Source organism: Engraulis encrasicolus, chromosome 10 (assembly GCF_034702125.1).
Source record: "Engraulis encrasicolus isolate BLACKSEA-1 chromosome 10, IST_EnEncr_1.0, whole genome shotgun sequence".
Lineage (NCBI taxonomy): Eukaryota > Metazoa > Chordata > Actinopteri > Clupeiformes > Engraulidae > Engraulis > Engraulis encrasicolus.
In genome coordinates this window covers 20,217,453-20,234,267 of record NC_085866.1, presented here as the reverse complement: position 1 = coordinate 20,234,267, position 16,815 = coordinate 20,217,453, and the positions used below count along the sequence as shown (strand labels likewise).

The following is a 16,815-nucleotide window of genomic DNA, read 5'->3' as shown; positions in this document are numbered from 1 at the left end:
CAACGCAAACGAACGAAACAACTGTAGAACACACAACCAAATTCGATTTATGCATTTATTTAAGTAGCAATTTATTCTCTGATCTCTTTTGCGGAGAGGCTGGTTTTCAGCTGTTGGGAGTGGGGACATTCCCACCCGCCCCACCGCGCCCCCACTCAGGCACATCGCCTGTGGATTCCCAAACCCACCCCAACCCTCCCGACACCCCCAATCCCAAAAACTGCAATCCTTCACTTCTTAGCCTTTCATCTCTGTGTAATATATCCCCCTCCCCCTTCTGCTCCCCCACCCCCCAAAATACCACAAAAGTTGCCTTATAAATGTCACACTTTTGAAAAGTCCCTGCGCTCACCCTGCTAAGGCCCCAGAGCCTGTTCCGTTACCCCCAGCTCAACTGAAGATGCCCCCCGCCGTCCAGGCCCCTTTGCCCCGCCCGCACCTGCCCCACGGTCACCATCTCGCCATGAGGTCACAAATTAGCAGGACAATCAGCGGTTTTCCCCCAAGTGTTTTATATCCATCCTTGCACACACACAACCTTTCTTTTTGTCTTTTTATCTTTTTTTTTTTTTTTACACAGCCAAAAAGGAGAAAAAAAAGATTAAACATAATAAACTCCCAAACCTTTTGTACAGAGAAAAACTAAATGGAGAAACATCTTTTTTTTTTCGTTTGCTTTTTTTCATTTGTTTTCTTCATCATCATCTTCTTCTCCGCATATTAGTCCAAAGTATTATCATCCTCCGCATCTCAGGTCTCAGGTTTTGCAATTTAATAGGGAGAGGGAGGGAGACACACAAACATACCAAATACAGTTCCGTGTGTCCGTGTGAGGCGCTGTGTGTGTAATAGGCAAATGTCAATAAGTCACTCTTTGCTTGCTCGCCAGTTTGCCCGCCCGATCTCTCTTGTCGCGCGTGCATCACGTTTGCATCATCATCATCTCTCCAATGCCATCAGGTTTATACGTATTAGAAACAAAAAAAACAAAACAGGAGAGCTTGGCCATGTCTACGATAGTGTGTGAATATGCGTCTGTGGTCTTGTGTCATAAGTTAACAATATGAGAGAGGCTAAACCGGTGTGTCAGTAGAGATGTGATTGTGTGTGTGTGTTTGTTTGTGTGTGTGTACGCACGCATGTGTGTGTGTATGTGTGTGTTATAAGGAAAGTCCTCTAGGCCAGTCCAAAGCCCTCTGAGCATTCCTGAATGGCCAACAGCAGCATGTGTCTCAGCTTCTCGTAGCTCTCGTACGCTGGCAGGTCCAGCTGATTAAAGCTGCAGGATGGAGAGAGAGAGAGAGAGAGAGAGAGAGGGAGAGAGAGAGAGGGAGGGAGAGAGGGAGAGAGGGAGAGAGGGAGGGAGGGAGAGCAAGCACGAGAGAGAGAGAGGGGGAGAGGGAGAGGGAGGGAGAGAGTGTCATCATTTGTAAGTTACATGACTAGTATTTCCATCATTACTTGTACAGTCAGTTTGCCTTGCTCTTTTGCACTTGACAATCTTTATAGTTCAAGCATTGCCAAAAAGCACAACTGTACAATGACAAGTACACTCGCCTCCGAAAGAGTTGTCGCCTATCCATCTGTTTGGAATAACAGCTAATAACCTGACTTTCAATTAATCACTTGGCTTCAGAAGCCACTCAAATGAAAGCTACAACCCTCCCGAATGAAAATGTATGTACAAAAATAAATTTCATGCACCAACACTTCGAAATTGCATTTATGCCTCACCCGTGCAAGGGGGCAGCCCTCAGTGGCGCCCCATGGGGAGCAGTGCGGTGGGACGGTACCATGCTCAGGGTACCTCAGTCATGAAGGAGGATGGGGGAGAGCACTGGTTGATTACTCCCCCCACCAACCTGACGGGTCGGGAGTCGAACCGGCAACCTCTGGGATGCAAGTCTGACGCCCTAACCGCTCACCCATGACTGCCCATAAGATTTGAAGTGTTTTCAAGTGACTTATCAGCTCATTTTCACATTATGTTCGATAGGCGACAAAACTTTTGTCTTGTGAAAATCTGCCCTGTCTGTGTTCATTAACCCTTTAGCTCCCATAACGGCCGTGAACGTCCGACTGGATCTGTACCATAACGGCCGCGGCCGGCCGGAATATTTTCATATGAAAATACAGCTGAACGGCCGTCATCATGCAGTTTTTCCAGCTTTCGAACACTTTAGCTCAATATTACAGACCCTCCTCGATATACTTTCAGTATAAAAACTATATGTTTATATTATATTATTTTTCAGTATTTTAGATTTTATTACGAGATGCGCCGCTTTATGCGATTTGGCAATCTGCCTTCAATTCAAATGACGGCCGTCCGAGATTGGATGGCTACAAACACAACCATTCTGTTTCTACAACCAATATACACTAAATACGAAAACTTCCAACCCTCGTCGATCTATTTTCATGGTCAACAGCACATGTGTATGACTATTTAGGCTATTTTTAGATCATGTTGTTTTATTAGGCTTATGAGATGGTGTTCAACTGTGATCAGTTCTGCCATGGTCCTAAATAGCAAACACAACTGTCCAGCCGATGTCTATACGCTACATATTAAAAATGTAAACGGTCTTCGGTGTGTTTTCAAAGTCAAACCATATGTTGGTATCCAACTATCTTAGTGTCCTGGAACAACTTACAGCGACAGCTCTGCGTAACAGCGTATCGTGAAGGAAGCGCAGCATGGAACAATTGGCTACTCATTTTGCGTGTCAGCTTTGGCAAAGCAGTCAAGGACTGTTACTACTCCACGTTGTCCTTCATAAAAATGTGCGCGAAGACGTTGAGTTGAATGCTAACTTCCAATAATAGCCTACCAACGTGGTGTTTGTAGCACTTCAATTCCGGTCAAAGTCGGTGATGCCTGGCGCGTCTTACCTGTGCCAAATTGGGAGGGGAAACTTCCTAGAGCTCCATTCATGTCCTGTCTGCTATCGCAGCCACTTCTACGGATATCCTTACACGTCTTTGGCATGGTTTAGTTCAAACATTATTAGCTAGTGTAGTCCATCACAGTTATACCGCTTGAAACCGCTTGAAAACAGGACTTTTGGGTGAACGACATTTGTTGTCGTCACATGATCATTGTTCAACTTTGACCCTGGATGGATGGATGGATAGACGGAAGGATAGATAGATAGATGGATAGAGAGATCGATAGATAGATAGATAGGCCTAAATATATAGATATATAGATAGATAGGCCTAGATAATATCGGATTTGATCACATTTTTATCATTTAATCCACATCAAAGGCACTCTATGGGAATACTGAACAATTAATTATCCATAAATGATATACCATTTGAAAGTGTGTTTTCTCTACTTTAATATGAAAGTAACTTGTAATTGACACTTTTCATTTCTTTTCAAGTTATTTGACATTATTTAGAATATGACCAAAATGTCAATTTTTCCTTAGAATTCCTGGTAGGATTCCGGCCTATTCAAAAAAAGTTCTGGTAGCTAAAGGGTTAAAGGGTCAATCTTTCTTTGGTGCATGAAATTTATTTTTGTACATTCATTTTCATTCGAGAGGGTTGTAGCTTTCATATGAGTGACTTCTGAAGCCAAGTGATTAATTGAAAGTCAGGTTATTAGCTGTTATTCCAAACAGATGGGTAGGCGACAACTCTTTTGGAGGCGAGTGTACATAACTGTAGAAAGAGAACTCAGCCCGTGAAACGAGTTATCTGCCAACCTGGCAATTGTGCTAGTTTCCTAACACGCACATAACTATACAAATGACAATGGAAGTCTTAAGTCTTTCGGCCCGGGTCTTGATATGCAACGTACCAAGTGTGTGCGGAGGGCAGGCGGTCGGTGGAGCGGTCGTCTCGGTGGATCTGGAACTTCTGGATGCCGTTCATGCCCTCCAGCGCGGCGAAGCCCTGCAGTGGCACCTTGGACGTGCCTGTCACAAACTGAAGGAATTTGGCCCGGTCCGCTTGGTCGAAGGAGCGCAGCGCACGCCAGAACCACTGGATCTGAGGGACACACGGGGGAGAAAACATGGCAAGTTAGAATTGTAAGTCTTTACTTTGTTGTTGTTGGTCTTTTTGACTTTATTTATGATAGGACATTGAAGGTGGTGACAAGAAACGAGTGGGGAGAGAGAGATGGGGAAGGGCTGGCAAAGGACCCGGGCCAGGAATCGAACCCGGGTCAGCCGCATGCTAGACGAGTTTCCTATCCTTTGGCCACGGCAGGGCCGACTGAACAGACCTTATTAGTGAAGTGAAAGCCAAAGCCCAACTGGAACACTCCGTCTCCCATTGTCAATGTGACACAGCACTCCACAGCACACAAGTGCACAATGCACACAACAAAATTGCATTTATGCCTCACTGGTGCAGTGGAGCAGTGCGGCGGGACGGTACCATGCTCAGGGTACCTCAGTCATGGAGGAGGATGGGAAAGAGCACTAGCTAATTACTCCCCCGACCAACCTGGCGGGTCAGGAGTCAAACTGGCAACCTTTGGGCTACAAGTCTGACGTCCTAACCGCTCACCCATGACTTCCCATTACTGCATCGTTATTAAAAGTTACATGCGAACGCTGGCCTTATGCAGCTGTAAAAAGTTTGCGCATGCCAGAACCTACTGGATTTGAGGGGAACACAAGAGATATGAAGAAAACGGATCGGAAGAGCATGGAGAGGCAAACTGTGACTTTATTGAGTCAGAACAGGGTTAAGACGCTAAGAAGCAGGGCAAAAAAAAAAATCTTAACCCAATCAGGAAAAGAATGTCAGTGCACAAACTGTAACACTACGTAACATCAATCAGTCTTGTGAAACAACTCGAGCAAATGAAGAAATATTTCAAATGTGAGAAACCTTTTTTTCTGACAATCTCAGGCTTTGCCTTTGTGTCAAAACTGCGAGATTAAAGTCTGCGTAGGAGGCTGCTACATAATATGCTGCATAATACACATACGGCAGACTCTGCATTTGTAGTAAGCAAGTACCTGAAAACAGATCTGGCTTGATGATGTGGTGCTATGATTCAATATTTCTGTGTTTACGTCCATCAGCTTGGATCCGGCTAATGGCTTGTAGAGTTGTAAATGCGTCAGAGAGAGATCGGCATGATACTGCTCTGATTTAGTACACTGTATTAGTGTGCATCAGCATGCATCCGGCTAACACTTATAGACCGGCAAAAGGGTGTGTGTGTGTGTGTGTGTGTGTGAACACAGAGATAATGGGAGCTGTATGTCTACTTAATGAGGTTGGTGCAGTTTTATATTTTATAAGAACTTTTTTTTCTTATTATAAATGAGCCAGAATTGCATGAAATGCCTGCAGAGCTGCAAGTCTGTGTATGATTACTTAGTACCCAGCCACAGCCGGATCGGTATGGAGCTTGCCTGGTACTTTTGACTTGTACTCTATGTTACAAAACTAATCTTGAGTACGTATAACTGTAGCTGGTACCTGTGGTTCTACAAGTGTATGTAATACAAGTGTATATAATATACAGTATATACATAGGTACTTGGTGTTCTAAAACTGAAATCTCTATCTATCTATCTATCCATCCATCCATCCATCCATCCATCCATCCATCTATCAGCTGTGTGTTGTGTGTTGTAATTGTAATACATTGTATAGCTGGTGTTGTAAGTTGTTATTAACTGCATATTATGCATAATACCTGTATTGAGCTGGCCTGGTATTTGTGGTACTCTGTGTTGGCCTTGAGGTCGTCGATGTCGATGGTGGGCAGGCCGGAGATGAGGAGCTCCAGCTCTTGCTCCGTGAAGATGGAGATGAGCCGCTTGGGAATGATCTCATAGAAGCCCTCCAGGAAGGCTGCCAGCTGCTTACGAATGGCTCCTACACACGGAGAACCAACACACACACGGAGAACGAACACACAAACATGTACAACACACACACACACACACGTAGAACACACACACAGAACACACACACACACACACACACACACACAGAACACACACACACACACACACACACACACACACACACACACACAGAACACGCAGAACACACACGCAGAACACACACACACACACACACACACACACACGTAGAACGAACGCACACATGGACACGCACACATGGACACGCACACATGGACACGCACACATGGACACGCACACATTGAAAAAGCACACGCACACAGGAAATGACAAGAGACATACAAAAAAAGGGATAGGGACAGGCACGCAGACATATACACACACACACACACACACACAATAAGAGAAGAAGAAAGAAAAAAACATCAGTGTGGCCGTGATAAACACTCCATGCTTCAGCAGTTGAAAGATTGATGTGCTATTCTTCCAGGCCATTTGTTTGGAGGCAACAGGCATCAAAGCAAAGCTCTTGCACGCACACGCGCACACACACAGGTTTCGTCTGGGGGATTTAATACACAGAAGCACCCCTCACAGAGGTGAACAAAAAGGCAGAGGGACGGATGGAGAGGTGAACAGAGAGAGAGAGAGAGAGAGAGAGAGAGAGAGAGAGAGAGAGAGAGAGAGAGAGAGAGAGAGAGAGAGAGAGAGAGAGAGAGAGAGAGAGAGAGAGAGAGAGAGAGAGAGAGAGAGAGAGATGATGAGTCAGTCAGTGACAGACATGGATGAAAAGACAGAGATGGATAGAGAAAAGACAAACATGGATGGTGATAGAAAAAAAGGTAAAAAAAACAAGAACAAAACAAAAGCAGAGAGGCCACTCACCGGTCATCTTCATCTGACACACCAGGTGCACATACTCCTTCTTGTTCTCCTCTGTGACGATAATGTTGGCTCCGTTAGGCTTCAGGTCTCTCACCTCACACACCCCAAACTCCTGCACCTGTAGCCACACAGCACAACAACAACAGAAGGGGAACAGGAGTCAGAATCTACCTCTCGTTAGCCCCCACTACCAAAGGACACAACAGCACAGGAGGAGGAGAGGCAGAGGCGAAGAGAGGAGTAGGTGAGACAGCTTACAGAGAGCAGGGAGGTAGAAAGGAGGGCAAAAAGGAAGACAGAGAAGGGAGGGGAGAGGACAAGGGAGGTGGGTAGAGAAAAAGGAGGAGTCAGGCTCTACTCTTGTTAGCCCCTGCTCCCACAGGACAAGACAGCACAGGAGGAGGAGAGGCAGAGGGGAAGAAAGGAGGAGAGGAGGAGGACAAGGTAGCACAGAGGAGGGCAGAAAGACAGAAAGGAGGGCAGAGGGGCAAGTCCTCAACGTTAGCCCCTTCTCCCATCGGACACAACAATATAGAAGGAGGGAGGGGAGGCAGAGAGATAGAAGGGAGGGCAGGGTGGTAGAAGGGACAAGGGAGGTGGGCAGAGAAACAGGGATCAGGCTCTACGCTCGTTAGACCCTGCTCCCAAAGGAGGTGGAGGCAGAGAGGTAGAGAGGAGGAGAGGCAGCTCACAGGCCAGTGCAGACAGAAGAATGGAAGACAGTACAGGGAGAAAGAGAGGAGGACAAGGTAGTGCAGAGGACAGAAAGGGAGGGCAGGGAGGTGGAGAAGAGAGGGCAGGGAGGTGGAGAAGAGAGGGCAGAGAGGTAGAGGGGAGGACAGCCAGTTACAGAAACAGGGCGGAGAGTTGCAGAGAAGAACGAGGGTACGTTGGATGGGAGGGAGGTACAGAGCAAGAGGAGAGGAGGGCAGGAAACGCACGTTCCCAAAAAGGCAGGGAGATGAAGAGGAGAAGGGCAGGGAGCATCTTCTCACTGGACATCTCACTACAATACAGTACAATACAGACACTCTCAATACAGAGGAGAGAGGAGGGCAGAGAGGAGGGGATGGTAGGGTAGGGGAGAGAAATACAGAGAGAAAGAGATGGAAATACAGAGAGGAGGGGAGGGCAGAGAGGAGGGTAGAGGTGGGCAGAGAAGAGAGGAGGGAAGGGGAGACCAGTGGAAAGAGAAAAGAAAGGAGTAGAAGGGAGCAAGCATGAGCTCCCTTGGGGAACACTGCAGCTTGAAGGAACACAAGAGTGGAAGGCAGAGGATTCGATGAAGCGGAACTAAGCCCCCAAGTAAAGGGCTTTCCTTTCCACTCTTTTTTCCCCTTTTTCTGTCATTTACCTCTGTGCTGAATGTCAGCTCGTAGCCCAGTGTGGAGACGTCGTTCTCCAGCAGGTAGACCAGGCCCTGGAAGAAGGGATAGTCCTCGCTCTCCATGTCCGTATACCTGGGGGAGGGACAACATACAATTTAGGTGGCTTGGTGGTTTTCTCACACCTTTAATGAAAAATAAAAAAACCCATTAAAAAACACACACACACTTGACTGCATCATAAGCCTACCAATGCCCCCTTGACCTCTTCATAAACCAGCCAAAAAACAGTTATGCGGGGGGAAATTAAACCGGCCAACACTCCCTGAAGCATCCCACCAATGCTCCCCTACGGGGCATTAGAGCCTCTGTTGAGAAACAATAATTTAGCTGGAACTTTCAGGAACGATACAGGTCTCAAGTGCAGACTTATTCTGTGCCATGCTACCAGTCTGATGCGCTGGTATACCTAGAATGTGCTTCTTGAGATACAGTGGCAGTATGGCAAGTTACCAGACACTCTTGCCCTTGAGTTGTGTCTGTGTGTATTGCAGAATTTCTGAAGCATACCTGACGCTCTTGCCCAGGATGTGCTTGTAGAAGCTGTGCGTGAAGTAGCACTCGAGCAGGCGGCTGTCAGACATCTCTTGGTCAAGGTATGTGTGCGTGTGTGTGCGCACGCGTGTGTGTATACACATGTATGTGTGTGTCTGTCCGGTCTTCATACCTGACGCTCTTGCCCAGGATGTGCTTGTAGAAGCTGTGCGTGAAGTAGCACTCGAGTAGGCGGTTGTCATAGACAACTCTTGGTCAAGGTATGGGTGCGTGTGTGCGTGTGTGTATACACATGCATGTGTGTGTCTGTCCGGTCTTCATACCTGACGCTCTTGCCCAGGATGTGCTTGTAGAAGCTGCGCGTGAAGTAGCACTCGAGCAGGCGGTTGTCGTAGACGGCCTTGGCCACCACGCGGCCCACAAACTTGAAGTAGCTGAGGTGGTTGGGGTTGCAGTGGGACGAGGGGTTGATGGTGTAGGTGACGCGGTCGCCGGGGGAGGTGCGGAACAGCGCGTACATGGGGTTGAACATCTCCCGGGAGATGATCATGTACCACTCACGCAGCAGCCCGCCCGCATCCTGACCCTCCTCGCCCTCAAACACGATGTAGCTGCAGTGCACATGGAGAAGGCATGGGCAGAGGAGAGAAGGGAGTGAGTATCAGGGGTGTAACTGTGTGTGTGTGTGTATGTGTGTGTGTGTGTCCTTACCGACTGCTATGAAATTTGCTTCCACCACTATTTGGATCTGTAATGCTGCTCTAGTGATGAGATCCAAATAAAAGTACTAAACTTTTGTGTGTGCGCGCGTGCGTGCGTGGGATAGAGAGAGAATTTTTCAAATTTAAAATTTCCTTATTAGAGTATAGCCTCTTGAGACAAAATCTAGCTTTCGAGAGGGTCCTCAAAGCACAGACAAAACACATACACAAACCCACACACACTGAAGCTCTAGAGAGTGCTAGAGAGAAAATGAGAGCTAGAGAACAGGAGAGAATGAGAGCGAGAGAGTGAGAAAGTGAGAGAGGGCGGGAGGGAGCAAGAGAGAGTGTTAACTGAAGTTAACTACTTGTGAAATAACAGCGCTACTTTATCATTTTTTAATGAAATGATGCATAAACCGCCTTCATCACCAGGTTGACTACATCCTGCCCAAAAAAATGCCAGAATAGAAGTTGTGTATTAAAAATGGGTAGAAAGACTGCAAGCGGAAAAAAAGAAAGATTTAGGCAGTGAAAAAGACAGGTGGATGGGTGGGAGTAGTAGGGAAGTAGTCCCAAAGATCTGTGTCCATTCCATGGACTTCTGAGAGATCATGTTAGAATAAAAGGTATTTGAAGGGTTGTGTGAGGGTTATGCAACAGAGTGCTTGGGTTTGTTTTGGACTCCATACTGCATATGTTTACTGTGTGGAGAGATGAATGTATGTGTGGTGGGTATCCCCACATGTGGTCACGGAGAGTGGATTATAAAAGCACACAGTCTGTTCCTGCGTCCTTTGGAATAGTGCCATAGTGCTCTCTGTGGGGTGTGTGTGTGTGTGTGTGTGTGTGTGTGTGTGTGTGTGTGTGTGTGTGTGTGTGTGTACAGTGCGTGCATGTGTGCAAGGTTTCCAATCTGTTCATAAGTTAGCCACCAGTGTGCAATGACTTTGTGGCGGAACTCACTGTGTGTGTGTGTGTGTGTGTGTGTGTGTGTGTGTGTGTGTGTGTGTGTGTGTGTGTGTGTGTGTGTGTGTGGTTGGTGTGCAGGTTGATGCACGTGTGTGGGCGTGTTTTAATTACACTGGAGTCGTGCTGTGTGCTGCCTCCCTGAGGCACTGTGAAAACCCCAAAGTGGCATAAAGTGGATGAAGGTGTATGAATAGGTGAGAGAGAGAGAGAGAGAGAGAGAGAGAGAGAGAGAGAGAGAGAGAGAGAGAGAGAGAGAGAGAGACAGAGAGAGAGAAAGAGAGAGAGGAAGGGAGGGAGAGGGCAAGAAAAAGAAAAAGAGGAAGAGAAGGAGAGAAAAGAGGGACTGACAATCGGTGTGTGAATTGATGAATATGAATTTATGAATGAATTTAAGAAAATATGAATTTGAAGTTGTGTGTGCGTACGGGTGTTGGTAAATGTGTGAAAAGAAAACAATGACCGTCAACAAGACACTTCTGTGTGGGGGTGTGAAGGTAAAAGAACCCTCATGTCCTCGATGCTCTGCAGACTTGGTGCATTTTCTTGTAAACTTGAGCTTGTGTGTGTGCAAGTATCTCAGTGAGTATGTCTCAGTGTGTGTGTGTGTGTGTGTGTGTGTACGCGAGCACACTTTGTGCGTGGTAAGACGTGCGTAACAGGTGTCTGCATATAACAAGCTAGTGTGTGGGTGTGTTTGTTTATATTGTGACTTGCAGTCTGTTAATGTCCTCTGGGCCCCTGAGATTTGGTGCGTGCATGTGTACACATATGCGAGACAGAGAGAGTAACTCACAGTCTGTTCTTCATGTCTCCATGTGTAGGTGTGTGTCTGTATGTTTGTGAGTACCTTTTTTGTAGAAAAGCTGCACTCTAGTGCAGTTCTTGTATTTGACTTTAGTGGGTTAGCATGACGTGCGAGTAACTCACAGTCTGTTGACGTGTAGGTGTGTGTGCGCGCACGCGTGCATGTTTGTAGTCTGTTCATATCCCTGTGTGTGAGTGCGCGCGTTTGCATGTGTGTCTAACGTACAGTCTGTTCTTCATGTCCCTGTGTGTGTGTGTGTGTGTGTGTGTGTGTGTGTGTGTGTGTGTGTGTGTGTGTGTCGTACAGTCTGTTCTTCATGTCCTCTGGGCTCTTGCGGTGCAGTTCCCTGTAGGAGTCCTCGAAGACGTGGTCCCTCCTCACGTGCACCGCCATGTCCTCCTTCCTCAGGCCCTCGTCCAGGCGCTCCAGCTCCTGGCGGAAATACCTACACACACACGGAGACACACACACACACGGAGACACACACACACACACACACACACACAGAGACACACACACACACACACACACACACACACACACGGAGACACAAACACTAAGAATCAGTCCTACGTATACAATTACAAATGTTGATAAAGGGAGGCCAGTTCAGTGGTCCTTTGAGGATTTTTATTTTATTTGACCTTTATTTGAACAGGATGGTCCCATGAAGATAATATATACATACTGTATATATAATATTGTATCAATTGTTACATGTCTAAACGAGAAGAAAACCAAAGACTCGATTTTAACAAGACCACCTGAAGAATGTAATACAGCCATTAAGACACAGACAGACAGACAGACAGACAGACAGACAGACAGACACTTACTTGCGTTTGACATCAAAGTCGAGGATGCGGATGTAGTCCACCAGCACGGCGAAGGGGCCATCGGCCAGGTGGGTGGTGGATTGGCGCAGGATCTGGTTAAGCACTGTACGGTGGGTCTCTGGAGAAGGAGGAAATAGACACACACAGAGGAGGGGATGGAGGGAGAGAGGGAGAGAGAGAAAGAAGTGGGGTTGGAGAGAGAGAAGGGGAGTGAAGTAGGGGAGAAAAAAATGGAAGGCAAGAGAGAGAGAGCGAGAGAGAGCGAGAGAGAGAGAGCGAGAGAGCGAGAGAGAGCGAGAGAGAGGAGAAAGGGAGTGAGGTAAGGATAAGGAGGGAGATGTGGAGACAGAGACAGAGACGGAGAGGTGGTAGGAGGGAGAAATAGACAGGTAGAGAGAAAAAGCAGGAAAAAAAGAGGATGTATGGAGAAAGGGATGGAAGGAAGGGGAGGATGAGTAGATGAGAGGGAGAGGGGAAAAAAGCAAAGGAATAGGAGAGTGAGTTAAGTCTGAGGTCAATTTAATCCCTCGGCTTCACCATAAAACACCATAGAGCCCTCTGGCTCCATCTCGGCATTGAACAGCATAAAAGTGGATTAAGGGGAAACACTTTAAAAAAAATCCATTCTGGGACTTCATTATGTTAAGGCCCAAATGTGTTAGAGAGGAGAGGAGAGAATGCAAGAGTATGAGCTTAGGAAGAGTGTACAGAGAGGTTATGCATGTGTGTTCAGGCGGAAGCGTGTGAATATATGCCAACCGAAATGACTGTTCCTGTGAGTGTGTGTGTGTGTGTGTGTGAGTGAGTTTGTGCAAGTGAAAGTAGATAAGAAATTGTGTGTGTGTGTGCACATGTTCGTGAGAGTGTAAGACTCACCGGCAAAGCGCAGGAACTTCTGTGTGTCGGGGGGCAGGTTGGAGGATATGTGCATGGAGGAGGGCTCTCGGGAAAAGAAGGGGTCGAGGGAAGAGGGCGTGGCGGGGGTGAGGGGTGCGGGCGACAGGGGCGGCGGCTCGTCCTTGATGTGTGACAGCTGGCTCTCCCGCGTGTCCCGCACCGGTGGCTTGCTCTCGCGCTCCGTGGCGTGCACCAGGAAGAAGGCCTCCACCGCCGGCTGCAACACTGCACCACAACAACGAGACAGTTATTACAGTGAATCACAAGATCGAGACAGTTATTACAGCAGCATTGCACTGCACTGCAACACAGCCCTGACCCAGTACAACGTGCTGGTTGTGTTTGTTTGGGAAAAAGCCGCATCTAAGTGTAATGTCAGGGAATGTAATCGTAACTGTGCCGGACAGACAGCTGGCGTTGGAAGAGCTAAAGCGCTGCAGAGTCTAACCTGGAAAGCATGGGTAAGGGGCAATGAACGTGGCAAATGACTCAATCAAGGAGAGCGGCCAACTGAAACTTGTGTTTAGAAAAATGCGAACATTCCATTGGCTGCCGGCTGCAGGTGCCAAGCTCATTACATATTTTTAGCTGATGTTCAACTTCTCTTTTAACGCTTTTGACGCCCTCTGCGCTAGAAATGCTTTTGACGCCCCCTGCGCTAGAAATGCTTTTGACGCTTATACCACTTGCTCTTCCATACCAAGTCGTTTTCCAGGCCTTCAAAGCCGGCTCTCTGTGTGTACAGTGATGTGGGTCCTTACCCAGTACTGCATGCTGGTCGTGGGACTCCTCCAGCTCCTTGAGGCACTCCCCCAGCATGTCCCACAGCTCGTCCAATAGCAGCTGCTCGCTCAGCAGAGGCAGCTCCGGCAACCGCTCCTCCTGCTCTGCCTGGCTGCTAGCCTCCTCTCCTGTATGATGGACACACACACACACAGGTTACGAAATGACTACTGACCCATACCTGAGGCTGTGGTGAGTTCAAATAGCTGTGTGCGTGTGTGCGCATGTGTGTGTGCATGTGTGCGTGCCCGTGTGACAGAAATGTAATTTATCCATTATGTTTGGATCTGTGTAACTTCAAAAAGGCTGCGATCCAAATAAAAGTAATAAAATGTGTGCGTGCATGTGTGCTTCAGTATAAATATTTCCGTACCCAGGGCGGTTCCGTCCTGGTCCTGGGGCGAGGGCTGGTCCACGTCCATGGGGGAGTCGTCCCTCTGGGCAGACGGGGGCTCAGAGGCCGAGTGCACCTCAGACTGGAGGACAGGAGGACACCACAAGGGACACATACACACACAGAACACACACACACACACACAGAACACACACACACACACACACACACACACACACACACACACACACAGAACACACACACACACAGAACACACACACACACACACACACACACACAGAACACACACACACACACACACACACACACACACACACACACACACACACACACACACACACACACACACACACACACACACACACACACAGGGACACGCAGGGGAGACAAGGATTAGCAACACACCAAAACAAGTTAGGCTCAGTCATCAGCATCAGGCATCCTGAGAATGGGCTGTGTGTGCGCGTGTGTGTGTGTGGATGCTCGGTTGAGTGTACGCATGCATATTCATGTTTGGCTTTTTTGTGGAGTTGGTGTCAAATGTATATGGGTAGCAGAGTAAATTAGTAGAGAAGCATTGTGCAGTCATAAGTACAGTTAATCAAAGGCTAGCCTGCCATGCAGAAGCACAAAGCTGCAGGGACAAGGCAATAGCAGCCAGTCATAGGGGGGAGAGAGAGAGAGAGAGAGAGAGAGAGAGAGAGAGCGAGAGAGAGAGAGAGAGCGCAAGAGAGATTGCAAGAGCGAGCGAGAGAGAGAGCGAGAGCGCAAGAGAGAGATTGCAAGAGCGAGCGAGAGAGAGAGAGAGAGAGAGAGAGAGAGAGAGATGAGAGAAATGGTGGAGAAAAGTGATCGATGAAGAGAGAGCAGACACAAAAGAGCAGGCAGGCAGGCAGTCAAGCAGTACAGATTTCTGTGCGTGCCTCTGAGCCATAGCATGTCACATGTACAAGAGGGCTGAGAAATGGCAGTGTGATGGACAGCACTACTAAGAGATGCTGTGGGAGAAAGTGACAGACAGACAGACAGTGTGTGTGTGTGTGTGTGTGTGTGTGTGTGTGTGTGTGTGTGTGTGTGTGTGTGTGTGTGTGTGTGTTGAGTGTCTGCTGCTGCGAGATAATGTCACAGACCACCTGTGTGAGGAGAGGTGAGAGTGTGTGTGTGGCAAATTGAAGATTAGAAGAGCGTGGAAGAGCCTCATGCCTGGGGCGAAAGGGTGTGTGTGTGTGTGTGTGTGTGTGTGTGTGTGTGTGTGTGTGTGTGTGTGTGTGTGTGTGGAGTTTGCTGTGCTTTACTGACCCAGCACCAGGTGTTTGACCAGTTTTAATAAAATGTATATCGTCCATGAATACCAGTTCACAGGTCTAATACATAGTGCTTCATGACTTCTAATGGATTTGAACATATGTCTTTAGCTATACACCATTGGTTGAAGATTGAATGAATGATCAGTGAGTGATTGAGTGAATGAATGAATGAATCAATAAATATTTCGTAAACATGATCTGTGAAAAAATACGAGATAATTAATATGTTTAATGCCAATTCAGATGTCTGATATGCTACTGAGAACTTATCCTTCATGCTGATATCTTAGCAGTCATCATGTGTGGCTTTGTAAAAGCTGAAAGTTGTCTGTGAGGGTGACTATGTGAATTTCTGTACAATATATGTCTGTTTGTGTGTACTGACAGATGAACTGTGTGTGATTTCATGTATCGATATGTATCGGGCTCTGCATGTAAACTGAGTGAGTGAGTAAGAGAGAAAGGGAGGGAGACAGGGGGGTGAGTGAGTGAGTGACTGAGTAAAGGCTCTTTTCCACTGCCGGTTTTCTGGTAGGCCTGAGGCTCGACACAGAACAACTCGGCCGCCCCTTTTTGCTTCACGTTTGAGCCGTGTTGTGCACAATCAAAAAGCCATAAGTGGCGGCCGGGTCGTGCTGTGGGCCTACCAGAAAACCGGCAATGGAAAAAAGGCACAAGTGTTGATTGAGTGTTGAGTGAGTGAGTGAGTGAGTGAGTGAGTAGCCAGCTGTTGTAAGTGCGGTGCGGTGCGGTGCGGTGCGGTGCGGCCATGTCATGCTAACCGTGGCAGTGCTGGGAGGGGGGGCGCTGGGGCCGGCAGGGGCCGACGGGGTGGCGTTGGCGGCCACGGCAGCAGGGTTGCCGGGAGCGACAGCAGCAGCGGGTGCAGGTGCAGGCGGGGCCGAGGGTCCGGCGGAGGCCGAGGATGACGTAGCAGCCACGGCGGCCGACACGGCAGCAGCAGCAGCAGCGGCGGCGGCAGCAGCAGTAGCAGCAGCTGAGGAGGAGGTGGTGGTGGAGGAGGTGGCCGAGGAGGTGGTGGGAGGAGGCGCCTGCTGGAGGCGGCGAGCCCGCTGGCCCTCTCTCACCATCTGGATGATGGCGTCCGCCTCGGCCTCCAGCTGACGCACGGCCGCCTGGATGCTGCTAGCCGAACCCAGGCTGGTCGAACCTGGAGAGGGACCACGGGGGAGAGGTGGACAAAAACGAGAGTCAGAAATGTATACATGTTTTTTGTTTTGTTTATAAACACGGTGTTGTGAGGAGGGGCAAGACACTGGCAGTCAACCACGTGTGCAGATTTTTAGACAGCGGTCTCCAACAATCAGAGGTTGAGTTGTGCGCAGCCAGGGGGAAAACATAAATTGAGAACCTATGTATATATTACTACACCTTGTCTGTTCTGCATTACCTGTATACTGCTGTACTCTAAGGTAGTGTTTCTCAACCTTTTTTTAAGCGAGGCACCCTTTCCATTCATGAACAATCTCAAGGCACCCCAAACCAACAAGCCGTAACATGGCATCACATCCGATACCATACAAG

General features: G+C 48.0%; 1 protein-coding gene across 15 annotated transcripts in view; it reads right to left on the bottom strand.

Moving 5' to 3' along the window:
- Positions 1-493: 493 nt before the first annotated feature.
- Positions 494-16,815, bottom strand: part of huwe1 (HECT, UBA and WWE domain containing E3 ubiquitin protein ligase 1) — a 97,967-nt gene continuing 81,645 nt past the window's right edge. For 14 of the 15 annotated variants that reach the window (XM_063208318.1, XM_063208323.1, XM_063208327.1 and 11 more), the window contains 12 exons: positions 16,053-16,441; positions 13,982-14,084; positions 13,587-13,736; positions 12,805-13,050; positions 11,929-12,046; positions 11,397-11,537; positions 8,938-9,225; positions 8,089-8,194; positions 6,735-6,852; positions 5,678-5,859; positions 3,815-4,005; positions 494-1,279 (listed from right to left, as the gene is read on the bottom strand). In XM_063208318.1, the coding sequence (XP_063064388.1) occupies positions 1,177-1,279; positions 3,815-4,005; positions 5,678-5,859; positions 6,735-6,852; positions 8,089-8,194; positions 8,938-9,225; positions 11,397-11,537; positions 11,929-12,046; positions 12,805-13,050; positions 13,587-13,736; positions 13,982-14,084; positions 16,053-16,441 (2,135 nt within the window). In that variant the 3' untranslated portion in view covers positions 494-1,176. The remainder of the gene's footprint in view (positions 1,280-3,814; positions 4,006-5,677; positions 5,860-6,734; positions 6,853-8,088; positions 8,195-8,937; positions 9,226-11,396; positions 11,538-11,928; positions 12,047-12,804; positions 13,051-13,586; positions 13,737-13,981; positions 14,085-16,052; positions 16,442-16,815) is intronic. The other variant, XM_063208330.1, reaches the window with a different exon arrangement.